At 34.6% G+C, this 14,332-nt stretch overlaps 1 protein-coding gene and 1 pseudogene across 12 annotated transcripts in view; one reads left to right on the top strand and one right to left on the bottom strand.

The window, feature by feature from the left end:
• Positions 1–14,332, bottom strand: part of METTL25 (methyltransferase like 25) — a 151,666-nt gene that overhangs the window by 53,184 nt on the left and 84,150 nt on the right. For 9 of the 12 annotated variants that reach the window (XM_078076373.1, XM_036085542.2, XM_078076369.1 and 6 more), the window contains exon 9: positions 6,525–6,618. The exons of 2 other annotated variants lie outside the window; for them this stretch is intronic. In XM_078076373.1, the coding sequence (XP_077932499.1) occupies positions 6,525–6,618 (94 nt within the window). Of the gene's footprint in view, positions 1–1,782; positions 5,088–6,524; positions 6,619–14,332 lie in introns of all 12 variants that reach the window. One more of the 12 variants, XM_078076378.1, reaches the window with a different exon arrangement.
• On the top strand, positions 1,077–2,004 carry LOC118531489 (large ribosomal subunit protein eL6 pseudogene; annotated as a pseudogene).

Here is a 14,332-nt window from a genome sequence, read left to right as displayed (position 1 = left end):
TGAATTAACAATCTATGGGAGGTACTGTGAGTCTGTGTAAATATCCTGTTCCCCCACAAATGTTTTACCCAATGGTTTTAATCCCTTGATGATTCTCCTGTGAATCAATTATTACCATGGTGGTTGCAAAAAGCAGCCAGAATTTACTTATGGGTATAATGCAAATGTTAAAGGAATTCAATCTATATCACTTATGGATATATTACCACATGGAAGAGGTCATGAGCTCTCTACCCTTGTTGGCTTTCCCGTGGAATAATTCCTGCCCTCTCACCTGTATTTAAACCACCTGGTGATTATTCTTAGCTCTGATAAATCTCTGATTTAACATCCAAAGATCAGTTTACTTGGCCTCTCCACATGTGCCCACTTCTTTAGCCTCATCTCTCACTGCTGCTTTTCCTGCTGGCTTTGTACTCCAGCAGTGTTTAGTTGAGAATCATGTTTCTCATATCTGTGTGTTTTTGCACAAGCAACCCCACCCCAGCACTGGCAATTAATTCCTTGCTCCCTACTTGCCCACCTTGTCTGCTTGATGAACTCCTACACATTCCTTCAAGACCAAACTAAGGCATGACATATCCTTTGTGAAATCTTCACAGGCAAAGTGAGTTGCTCCTTTCTCTATGCTTCCATCCTATTTTATATATGTGTCTATTGTTGTAGGTTCATGCTATATTATAATTACTTGTTTTCTTTCTAAACGGGTTATATCTTAATTATCTTTGTAGCCCCAGAGTTTATACTGTTCTTAACACATGGAAGATTTTTCAATATAAGTGTTTGTTGATGAATAACTAAATCATTTTGGTCTCAAAAGTTTTCTTTTTGCTGTTCCATTTTGGAAACATATCTAAGAATATTTTTCTAAATTATCCTTTACTGCTTTTTTTAAATTCAATTTTATTATGTTATGTTAGTCACCATACAATACATCATTAGTTTCTGATGTAGTGATCCATGATTCACTATTTTCGTATAACACCCAGTGCTCCATGCAGTACATGCCCTCCTTAAAACCCATCACCAGGCTAACCTATCCCCCCACCACCCCTCCCCTCTAAAACCCTCAGTTTGTTTCTTGGAGTCCACAGTCTCTCATGGTTCATGCCCCCTCCGATTTCCTCCCCTTCATTTCTCCTTTACTACTCTTACGTATCTTGCAAGATGGTGGGTAAAAAGGCTGAGAAGAAACCTGAAACCAAAGCTGATCCTGGTGGCAAGGTTAAGAAGGGTAACCTCAAGGCTATAACACCAAAGAAGGAGAAATCCTGTCCTAGTCAGAGGAATTGGCAGATATTCCTGATCGGTTATGTATTCCAGAAAGACCATATACAAAAGGAAGTATTCAGCAGCTAAACTCTGGGCTGAGAAGAAAAAGAGAAGGTTCTTGCTACTGTCACTAAACCAGTTGGTGGTGACAAGAATGGTGGTATCCAAGTGGTTAAACTTCATAAAATGCCTAGGTATTATCCAACTGAAGATGCACCTTGAAAGATGCACTGTGTGCTGAGGCACAGTAAAAAACCTTTCAGGCAGCATGTGAGAAAACTGTGAGCAAGTATCACTCCTGGGACCATTCTGATCATCCTCACCGGGTACCACAGAGGCAAGAGGGTGGTTTCCCTGAAGCAACTGAGCAGTGGCTTGCTACTTGTGACTGGACCTCTGGCCCTCAGTTGAGTTCCTCTGTGTAGAACACACCAGAAATTTGTCATTGCCACCTCCACCAAAATTGATCTCAACAGTGTGAAAATCCCAAAACATCTCATTGATACTTACTTCAAGAAGAAGCTGTGTAAACCCATATCAGAAAGGTGAGATCTTCAACATAGAGAAGGAGAAATATGAGATCACACAGCAGTGCAAGGCTGATTAGAAAGCTGTGGACTTGCAAATTCTGCCAAAAATCAAAGCTGTTCCTCAGCTTCAGGGCTATCTATCTACACACTGTGTTTTCTCTCACAAATGGAGTTTATCCTCACAAATTGGTGTTCTAAATTTCTCACAAAGAACCTGATTAAATAACTTATCCATTAAAAAAATAAATTATCTTTTACTTACTTCCATTAAGGTTTTAGGTTAGTAGTTTTCAACTCTACCCATTCAACACTACAGCATCCTCATCAAATCATCAGTTTTATTGTCTTTATTTTACTTTATGTGAAATTAATTTCAATTATTTCAGTATTCATTATATAACAAACAAGTTCTAGAAAATAAGCTTTTCTTTCTCTCTTCTTATAAACAAATAATCCAGCTCATTCTTTGTCTAGCAAATAATATCAATTCTGATGCTTTTAAAATCCAAAGGATATGTGCGTGTTTGCAATTGTGTGTTTGTATACATGCAGTATAAGCCAGGGGAAAGAGACAGAAAAGCAGAAAAGTAATTACCAATTGACAAAAGAAGGCAAAATGCTATGGACCATGAAGAAATCATGAAAACTGAGGTTTTCTGAAATTGGTGAGATACCCAAGTTTGGGACAGAAGATAAAGTTTGAAAATACCTAATCTTTCTTTTTACATTTAGGTAAAGCTAATCATTAGGATGTTAATATTTTAGACACTTTTCAAGTCTTATGAAAATGTTTTACAAAGAAGTAACTGAATGTTACAAGAATTTTACTCAACTGTTTCATTCTAAGAAATTCATTCATTATAAACAGTATACCTGCTGATATAAGGTAGTTGATGTTCTGCCACAATTTATTATTTTCAGTGGTTATAGAGTTAGGCTTAACTTTACCACAGAATCTAAACACTCTCCTTAAATAGACCTATATTTTATACTGGGCTGAAACAATATTGCCTGTAAGTGGTTAGAGCTATACAAAAATGAAAGATCCAGCAGGGGACTGTTTTGAATAAAAAGTCTTCAAAATATAAGAACAGAATCATTGCTTTTTCCCCACTTCCTCTCTCCATGTTTCTTGGTGTTAACATGTAAAGTGGCATTTAAAAAAAAATATGGGGTTTATAATGGAAATATTAGATGACTGCAAACTGCATCACTGAGATGACAAATGTTTGAAGACAGTGGACCTCAACTGGGGGTGGGGAGTAGGGATTTTGCCCCCCAGGGAATTTTTGGCAATGTCTGGAGACTCTCTCTCTCTTTTAATTAATAATTTTTTTTCTACCAGTGGGGTGCTACTGCTGACATTTAGTGGGTAGAGATCAGGGATGCTGCTAGACATCCTTCAATGCACAGGACAGCCTCCCACAACAAAGACTTATCCAAATGTCAATAGTGCTGCCAAATCCTGCTCTAAGAGAAAATGTTCAATGCTGTCTTTCACAACTGACGATAGGAATTATGGACTAAGCTTGTAAGCTGCGCATAAGCCACTTATATATCTAGTACATGGAGCTCTGGTCTCCTTTGGAATGATAATTTGTTTGGGAATGTTTTCTGTTTACTTCCATATGTTTAACATGATTTCTTGTAACTAAAAATATATCCAGAGCACATTAAGAGATTTTCTAGACACTTTATGACTACATAGTTTTGAATATTAAGAGATCTGCTTTAAAAGATTAGAAGCACATCAAAGCATTCACCATACTTTCCACTATATATCAATAAATGATTATAAATTTAGTCAAGGATCTTTCAAGTATTGTGGTATATTTAACATTTTAAACTTAAATGGTTTTGATATTTTTCAGTGCCTACTTTTTAGTGCTTGCATGTGAAAATTAATTTCATTTAGAACCATACACAAATCTCTTTTTACTGAGCTTGTCAAAACTTTAATTTGAGCATTGATACTTCACAATGTGGGAGAAAAATATTAGGAATTTGTATTGGATTGAAAACATAACTTTGGTTTAGGTTTCCAACAACTCTGACCTGACAGATAAAACTTTCTCAATTCCTCTTGCTTAAAATTCAAATAAATCCCCCACCCACAAACCATGTACTCATCTGTTTCCTTCCTTTCACCAGTATATCCTTTTAAATATTTGCTACGTTGCTATTATGTTGTTCTGTACCTTCCTCCCCCAAAGTCTTCCAGCTTGGGTTTCTTGTTCCTTTTTGTCTTCTAACCCATTTTGTCTGACATATTTGTTCTTAATGAGCTTAAACAGTGTTATGAGAAAATCAGCAGGGCACTATTACTGCCTTCATTAACTAATACAAAGAATAATTTAAGACTGATTTTACATGGTGATACTTATCTACATTAGTCTTTTCTTCTGTTTCTCATTTCAGTTCTCAGTATAGTGGTGGCTAACAGTCGAGGTTTTGATGTTAGCTCAATCTGTGCTCAAGCTCCACCTCTACTACTTGCCAGCCCTTTGACCCTGGGAAAATGACTTGCCTTTTTCTACACCTCTCTTTCTAGATCATTACATTGGGAATAATGATAGAATCTACCATAAGTGCTTCCGTGAAGAGTAAATGAGATAATGTTGTGATGTTCTTGCACAATAACTACCACACAGCAAGTGCTTGGTAACTATTAGCTATTATTAATATTTCTGTCAGGGGTGCCTGGGTGGCTCAGTTGGTTAAGCATCTGACTCTTGGTTTCATCTCAGGGTCGCCCTGCATGGGGTGACTGAGCCCCGCATCAGATTCCATACTCAGTGGGGAGTCTGCTCCAGATTCTCTCTCTCTGACCCTCCCTGCCCACACCCCGCTCTCTCTTTCTCTTCTTATCAGTCATATAATAAGCATATTAAGGAACATTTACTACGGTTACTATTTTTTTTTTAACTTTTTTTTTTTTTTTAATTTGCGAGAGAGAGAATGAGAGAGAGCACGAGAGGGAGGAGGGTCAGAGGGAGAAGCAGACCCCCTGCTGAGCAGGGAGCCCGATGTGGGACTCGATCCCGGGACTCCAGGATCATGACCTGAGCCGAAGGCAGTCGCTTAACCAACTGAGCCACCCAGGCGCCCGTACGGTTACTATTAAAGACAAACTTGGGAAGAGAAAGCTATCAGGAAGGATAAGTAACATTTTTTCTGGATTTTTTGCTGTTTAGTTTTTGGCAAAGGATAATATATTTTTAGTTGAAGTAAAAACTTAGCTCTTCATCTGTGAAAGTAATGCTGAGGTTTGTGTTCTTGACATTACTGCAAGATATAAAATTGAGATACGGAATTAAGATGTACACTAAATAAGACTGATTGGAAGGAAAACCAGTCTGATTTATTAAAAACATTTTTTAAAAAACCCAGAAATAAAATAACTAGGATAAAAGTTGTCTATTCTCATTCATTTATGTAAGACTAGAAGGATCTTCATTTGGTGACTAAATAAAAATATTGACAAGAGTCATATCAATTGTGTTATTACATAGAACATATACAAAGATCAGAATAATAAAAACTATACATAAAGTATAATAATATTAATTATAATAACATTAATATAATAGTATCCTAATACATATCTATAATATATAATAAAAACTATATATAAAAACTCATACTATTTTGATTGCATTTACTATGTAAAAACATTGTGCTTGGTATTTTACAAATCATATGAGTCAGAAATGCTTCTGAATAGCCATTTCATAGAGGAGGAATCTGATTAATAACAGTCTAATTGCTTTAAATAATAAAACAACTGGGGAGTAAGTGACAAATGGTACAATAAATAATACCCTTTAGCTTTGATATAATGTAATCATACCTGTATTACTTTTTCAAGAAATCCATCTCATTCCTTTAACCATCTATTTTATTCTTTATTTCAATTTATAACCAATTCAAAATACCAGAGTGGGGCATTTGGGTGGCTCATCAAGTGTCCAACTCTTGATTTTGGTTCAGGTCATGATCTCAGGATCGTGAGAAGGAGCCCTGCGTCTGGCTCCACTCTGGGCATGACCTGCTTAAGATTCTCTCCCCCTCTCTCTGCCCCTCCCCCCCAAACAAACAAAAAACCCAAACCAACAAACACAAAAACCCAAAATACCAGAGTGGTCCAAGTTCAACTTAATACTTTAGTCAATAACTCTGAATTGAAAGTTTATTTTTTTCCTCAGGGTTAGAATATTTATTACTACTAGCCAACTAGCTTACCATTTTATCTTCAACATTAGGTTCTCAATTATTAGCTTGAGCCTCCTCTATGATGTCACCACTTCTCAGGATTCTCCCTTTCATAAAGGCTTTTGAATTTTAAGATTTTTGATTTTAATTAGTTATACAGTCTTTAAATAAATGCAGTTTATTGTCTTATTGCTCTTGCTTTACTTATAATTCCGATTTGTTCTGTTATCTTGTTTTTTAACTGTTTTGATTTGAGAACTGATACATGGTACCTCAATAAACCTAAGGGGGAGTCTCTCCAGAGATGTAGGACAGCAAACCATCCACACTGACAGGAAAGATGAACTTGGAATAAAGGTAATGGAGGTATGGTCTCAATATAATTAGATGTTTTTCACAAATGGAAGAAAAGTAGAAGGTAAATTATTTTGTATCATCTCAATTCATTACCCCATAGAAGTTCTCCTGTTTTGTTTTGTTTTTTTATGAAAACAACAATCATATACTGACCTTGGACTCATCTAATCCAAGCTTCTTTAGAGACTTTCTGACATAGTCCAGAAAGGAAGAGGATTTTGAATAAATTTTACCCACGTGCCGATCACTGCAAAATAAAAGTGAATCACTTTTTAGTTTTTCCAATTTATAGATGATTTTAAATTCAATCATGAAATATTTTTAAATACTTTGTGTATATGGCACAAGCTTCAGATTTGACAAAGATGTAGTAATATTTTTGTAAACATTTTGAAATTACATATTATAAAGTGTTTAAGATCTGCTTCTGAGAATTCCTTCAACATACAGCAGTGGAAAACAATATTTGAAGACAATACTGTAAGAAAGAACTTGTAAACTCTCAATATTAAAAAGCTTCATTTTTAAAGAGAACTATAGGTCTTTCAAAAGTTTCCATTATGCTACAAAACACATTTAATTTTACTGGCAACATTATAGTGCATATTTCACTGCAACACCTGCTAATGGTGGCGATAATTCAACAGCTATGCAAAGAGAACTCCTTCAGTGCCAGCCATTAAAGCACCATATGCTGAGTTGGGTCTGACTTGATCTCATTTATACCCTGCAGATTTTCACCACAGTTTAAACAAAATATGAGATGGTTTTAAATTTAAATAATGAAATGTGAGAATATCACATCGCACAACTTTGGTTGCAACTGAGGTAGAATATAAAAATCAAGGGAATAAAAAATTCACCACTTCCAAGTTATCAAAAACAATGAATAAAGCCTCACTTATTACTCTTGGCAGTATAAATATTAATCCCTCTGATTAATTAGACATGAAGATCTATCAATTCTTCCTTTGAAATGTATCTCAAATATATTCTTTCTGCTCCATTTCTAGATGGTCACCTCAATTCTACTTATGATTACCTCGAGTCCTAATTATTATAGCTATTTACTATTTAAGCCTGAAGTCTGTCCTCTTCATTTCTGCCTGCACTGTCATATTTTCTTAGAGGAACATTTTTATTTACTACTTCCCTGCTCAAAAAACTTTCAATACCTTTGCCATTTCTTGGGATAAATTTGAAACTCCTTAGTTAAGTGATCAGGGACCACTATTTTCTGGCTATTCCCACATTTTCCCATTGTAATCCAGAATTCAGTTTTCCTGCTCATTGTTTCAGACTATTCTCCACTGTTATGTCTTGGTGCATTTGCTCATTCAATCACTTCCTAATGGATTATAAGGTTCTCCACTCTCTTCTTCAGCTCAGTTAAACGAGAGTCTCCCTATATGAACAAGCTCAAATTATGTATTCTTTTTGGTAACATGACTAGCAACAATCCTTTCTAATTTTGAATTTCTATAGCCTGTATCCTTCTTCCATTCATTTGTTATATCATCACTGCTTTTAAATAATAGTTGTTTGAATAGATATAGGTTCCAGGAAACAGAAATTATATCTAAGTTTTTGTGTAATTCTCAGAAGGATCTGAGAATTTTACTTATCTTACGTATAACAGATATCATATAATAGATAATGTACATCTTACCTACTACAGGTGGTGAAAATAGAAGCACTAAGACCAATTAGAAAGTTATTACAATAATCTAGAGGAGAGGTTTGGACCTGGGTGGTGACCTTGAGGATGGTGAGAAGCAAGAGAATTTTACATATATTTTAATGGTAGAGAGTACAAAATTGTTGAAGGACTGTATCTAGGCAGTGTGAGAAAGAGAGACGTCAACGCTGCCTCCAAGATTTCTAGCCCGAGCAATGCGAAGACTATGATTGTTATTAACTGGACTATAGTTTGGGATTCATCAGCATATAGACGGTATTTAAAGCCATGAGACATAAGATCACCTAGGTAGTAAGTATAGATTAAAAAAAAAAAAAAGGCACTCCAACAATTAGAGCTCTGAAAGAAGAAGAGGAATCAGCAAAATAAACCAAAAAAAAAAAAAGAGAGAGAAAGGGGAAAATGTGTCTTATGAAGGACTTTGCTTACAATACGAGAGAAAAAAGATCTTCACTTGAGTGGTAAATTGTGTAAAATACTGATGACAGGCCAAGTAAGATGGCTGAGAACTGACAATGGGATTTAGAAACATGGGTCATTAGTGCCCCTGAAAGAGTGGTTTGATGGAGTGATGGAAGTAAAATCTGATTGGAACTCAAGAGAAAAAGTGAAAGAAATTGGCAGCATTTTCAAGGAGTTTTCCAGTAAAGAAAAGAACAGATAAAAGATAGTTGAAGGGGAATATGGGGTCCCAAAAGGATTTTCACAATCTATGCTCTTAAGCACTCTGGTACATCGTTTTATTTAAAAAAAACTAAAAAATGGCCATCGAGGAACTCACTAGGTGGTACAGGAGTAGACACAAACAACTAATTGTACTATCAGGTTCGATCAGAACAGTAAATCACTGATTAAATCCTATGGGAGAAGAGAAGAGGGTGAGAAGGAGAAAAGAAAAATATCACAGAGATGTCTTCCAAACTGGGTTTTAAAGAGTGCTTAGATTTTACCGGCCAGAAACTGTGGAAGGAAAGGGTGGCAGAAATGGGGAGGATATTCCATGTAGCTACAGGAACTTCAAGGAAGCATACCAGATATAAAATTAGTTGCATGAGAAACAATGAATAATCCAGTGTGGCAGGACAGTGTGCATGGGCAGCTGCTTGGGGTGCAGAGGGGGAAAAATGGGGTGATGGATTAGGCTGCAAAGGATCTTAGTGACAGATCAGAAATGGCCTTGAATGCCGTAATAAGGATATTTTATTGTTTGAGTATAAAGAAGAGGAATTATCAAACATTTTGAAGTTAGAAAAGTGACATGACTGTTTCTGAAAGACAAATGATGGGACTTGAAGAACAAATTAAAAGGGGGCCCTCTGTCAGAATAAAGCATGGTCAGCATGCTAAAAAGGAATTAGTATTCATTCTTTTAATAAAAGTGAATGCAGTAGATCTAATTAAAATTCTACTCAAGTGACTCCAACACCACCCACATGTTTCTCCAAAAATACAATTGCAAGAACATGGTTTACATGTAGCACTTTCCAAAGAGGCAACATTAGTGTAGGAAATTTTAGGAAAATGTGAAGTAGATGTACACCAAATAAATGAAAACAAGCACATGCAGGACAGAAAGTGACAAAATCCAGTTTCTCCATCACTACAAAATACTTATAAAATTAATTATTTTGTGCCTTTTTTATGCTAATACATATTGGAAGACTTGAGATCCACAATATAAAATGTTGCTAAAAATGGCAAATGGTTAAGGGAACTCCAAAAATCTTCAAACTACTCTGAAATTTAAAAGAACAGACTTCCTAAGTTCAATTTAGCCACACATTATGGATTAAGTAATCAGTTTTAATTTTGTGAGTCAGTTTTTGTGATCTGGTTTATAACTTTTCTATTTGACTATAGCAAAATCAAAATAAAAATTAAACTAGGTAATATATAAAGGTATCAAAAATTATAGTATTTATTGTACAGCTGTATACCATACTCATTATGAAAGAGAATAACTGTGAGTAAAGTGTATATATTTCCCGTGCTCTCTTTCTAGGTGTTTGAAGAGATTTTTACACAATGAAATTCCTTCTTTGACATTTTATTCCCCCTAGAAAGTTTCCAGATAAGGACTAATTATAAAACCAAGAGTTTTCTATAAATTATTGAGTTTGAACATAAATGTTAATGCTCAATCACAATTAAAATTAACAGAGTAAAAATGCTATTATTTAAGTCCATGAAAAAGTTTACTTCTAATCTTAGGCTATGAACAATTACACTTAAACTTTTAGAATAATGTTTCAGATTGTCTAAAAGTACATATCACTTACACACTATTTTAGTTAACAAGAAAACAAATTAACCAAAATGAGAAAGAAGTAACAAGGTAATCTTATTTTCTGTCTTTAGCATTCATACTTTTTTTTAAATTGAGGTATAATTGACATATAACATATTAGTTTCAGGTATACAAGGTAATGATTTGATTTTTGTATACACTGTGAAATGATCACAAGTCTAGTTAACATGCATCATAGTTACAAAAACATTTTTTTTTTCTGGTGATGAAAACTTAAGATTTACTCTTAGCAACTTTTAGTAAGCAATATAGTATTATTAATAAACAATAGTCACCATGATGTATATTATAATCCCATGACTTACTTATTTTATAATTGCAAGTTTGTACCTTTTGACCCTCTTTTACCCATTTTAACCACTCCCCACCTGCCTCTTCTCTGGCAACCACCAATGTGTTCTGTGTATCTACAAGCTCGGTTTTTTATTTTGTTTTGTGATGTTTTGCTTTTTTTAGATTCTACATATAAGTAAAATCATACGATATTTATTTTCTCTACCTAATTTCACTTAGTATAATGATATCCTCAAGGTCCATCCATGTTGTTAGAAATGGAAGATTCCATTCTTTTTTATGGCTGAGTAGTATTCCATTGTGTGTGTGTTTATCCATAAATTCATCCATCAGTGGACACTTAGGTTGTTTCCGTATCTTGGCTATTGTAAATCATGCTGCAATGAACATAAGGGTGCAGGTGTCTTTTCAAATTAATGTTTTCATTTTCTTCAGATAAATACCCAGAAGTAAAATTGTTGGATCATATGGTAGTTCTATTTTTAATTTTTTGAGGAACCTCCATACTGTTTTCCATAGTGGCTGTACCAATTTATACTTCCACCAACAGTGCACAGGGTTCCCCTTTTTCCACATCCTCACCAACACTTATTTCCTGTCTTTTTGGTAGCACTCGTTCTAACAGCTGCGAGGTGGTATCTCACGGTGGTTTTGATTTGCATTTCCCTACTGACTAGTGAGGTCGAACATTCTTTCACATGCCTGTTGGTGATCTGTATGTCTTCTTTGAAAAGATGTGTATTCAGGTCCTCTACCCATGTTTTAATTGGATTGTCTGTATTTTTGCTATTGAGCTGTATGAGTTTTTATGTATTTTGGATATTAACCCCTTACCTGGATATAGGACTTGCAAACATTCAGTAGGTTGCCTTTACATTTTGCTGATCATTTCCTTTGCTGTGCAGAAACTTTTTAGTTCTATATAGTCCCACTTGTTTTTGCTTTTGTTGCCTTTGCTTCTGGAGTCAGATCCAAAAATTCACTGCCAAAACTGATGTCAAGGAGTTTACTGCCTGTTTTCTTCTAAGAGTTGTATGGTTTCAGGTTTACATTTAGGTCTTTAATCCATTTTTGAGTTAATTTTTGTGTCTGGTGTAAGACAGTAGTCTAGTTTTATTCTTTGGCATGTAACTGTCCAGGTTTACTGAAGAGACTGTCTTTTCCTCATTGATATTCATACTGCCTTTGTCATAAATTAATTGACCATATATGCATAGGTGTCTATCCATGAACTCTCTAGTCTGTTCAATTGTTCTATGTGCCTATTTTTATGCCAACACCATGCTGTTTTGATTATTATAGCTTTATAATATAGTGTGAAATCAGGGAGCATAATGCCTCCAGCTTTGTTTTTCTTTCTCAAGATGGCTTTGACTACCATTCCATATAAATTTTAGTATTATTTTCTATTTCTGTGAAAACTTCCATTGGAATTTTGATAGGGATTGCACTGAATCTGTAGATTGCTTTTGGTAGTACGGCCATTTTTACAATATTAATTCTTCCAATTTATGAGCATGGAATATCTCTCCATTTATTTGTGTATTCTTCAGTTTCTTTCATCAATATCTTATAGTTTAAAGTGTACAGGTCTTTTGCCTCCTTGGTTAAATTTATTCTTATTTTATACATCTTGATGCAATTGCAAATAGTATCATTTTCTTCTCATTCTGATAGTTCATTGTTAGTGTGTGAAAACTTAACAACCTTTTGTATATTGATTTTATATCCTGCAACTTTACTGAATTCATTTATTAGTACTAATAGTTTTTGGTAGAATCTTTAGGGTTTTCTCTCTATAAAATTCTTGTCAACTGCAAATAGTGACAGTTTTACTTCTTCCTTTCCAATTTGGGTGTCTTTTATTTCTTTTTCTTGCCTTACTTCTCTGGCTAGGAATTCTAATACTATGTTGAATAAAAGTGCTGAGAGTGGGCACCCTTGTCTTATTCCTGATCTTAGAGGGAAAGTTCTAAGCTTTTCACTATTGAATATGATTATTAGCTATAAGCTTGTCATATATGGCCTTTATTACATTGAGGTACATTTCCTCTATACCCACTTTGTTGAGAGTTTTTATCAAAAATGATGTTCAATTTTGTCAAATGTTTTTTCTACATCTATTGAGATTATTGTATGATTTTTACACTTCATTTTGTTAATGTGGTTGACTTTAGTATCCTTGCTGGACAGAGATTCCAATCAAGTTAACCTTGATTTATAATCCTAATAAAAAGATCTGTGCAACTCAAATCATATTAAAAATATTCCAAAAAATGTAAATAAGCAGCATGGGATAGTGAAAATATTTATGGACTATGAATTTAGTCCTAATCTTAGTTTTTCAGGCTCTATGACTTTAGGCAAGCTTTAACTACCTGTATCTTAATTTTTCTATCACTATAGTGAAGTGACTATAATAGATGCTGTGAGTATAACATGCTGCTCAACTAAGCCTGGGGTGTAGCCTAATAAGAAATTAAAATTTTATTGCTATTGAATACAAACATGTAAGTATTTATACAGTATGTATAAACTACACAGAATGTCAGTAAAATGAACCCTTGTACCCAATATCAAACTTAAAAAATAAAACATAACAGGATATTGAAATCCCCGTGTACCCCTTGTCTTTCTTCCCCACCTCATCTCCCTGACTACTCAAATGTCCCCCCTCCCATAAGAAACTACAATACTGAATCTTGTTTGTGTTTATCATTCTTATATTTTTTATTGTTTATCATATATTTATGTTCCTAAATAATTATACAGTTGTGCTTGTTTGAATTATACAAATGGAACCGTCCTGTAGAAGTTTTTCTATGACTTTTATATTCACAAGATTCATCTACACTGATGCATGTAGTTGTAATTAATACACTTTTCACTGTGGCACAGTATTCTACTACAATTTATCCATTCTCTTATTAATGAACTTTTGGTTCCTAGATTTTTGCTCTTATAAATATTGCTGCTATTGGTCATTCTTGTAGATGTCTCTGGGAGCACATGTACAAGAGTTTCTAGGATATATACTTAGACATGCTGAGACAGTATTTTCAACGTTAGTAGGTAAAACTAACTAGGCAACTAGGCATTTTCAACTTTATTGGGTGGTGCTAACTTGTTTTCCAAAGGACTGAAAACTAACTTTCTTCCCTCTCACCAGCAGTATGGATGGTTCTAGGTGATCTACATTCTTGTTATCATTTGATAGTGTCAATCTTCTAAATTTTTGCTTATTTAATGGTCTGAATTGGAAATACCTAAATTCTCCTTTTGTGTTTCTCCTTTACTCTCACAACAGTTCTGACTAAGGGCACACTCACAATGCTTCTGACACTGGATGTGGGTTAAGGGCTCAGTCCTACTAGATTGCCTCCCCACTTCAGATGCCAACTGCAAGTACTAGTTCCCTAGGTTACTTACAATGTCTGTCCAACCTGGCTATAAACTTTAGGTTCCCATGACTTTCTCCTCCCCCTCGTATTCAGTTATTTCCTAGAACAGTTCACAGAACCCAACACTTACATCTCCCAGTTTATTAAAGGATATGATAAAGAATACAGATGGATAGCCAGAGGAAGAGATACATAGTGCAAGATCAAAAGACTAATCAAGTCTTTTCACTATTTTTCTTTAAAATAGATTAGTTTTTCC

Source organism: Halichoerus grypus, chromosome 6 (genome assembly GCF_964656455.1).
Source record: "Halichoerus grypus chromosome 6, mHalGry1.hap1.1, whole genome shotgun sequence".
Taxonomy (NCBI): domain Eukaryota; kingdom Metazoa; phylum Chordata; class Mammalia; order Carnivora; family Phocidae; genus Halichoerus; species Halichoerus grypus.
The sequence above is the reverse complement of the archived record's forward strand: the minus strand, read 5'-3'. Positions and strand labels throughout refer to the sequence as shown.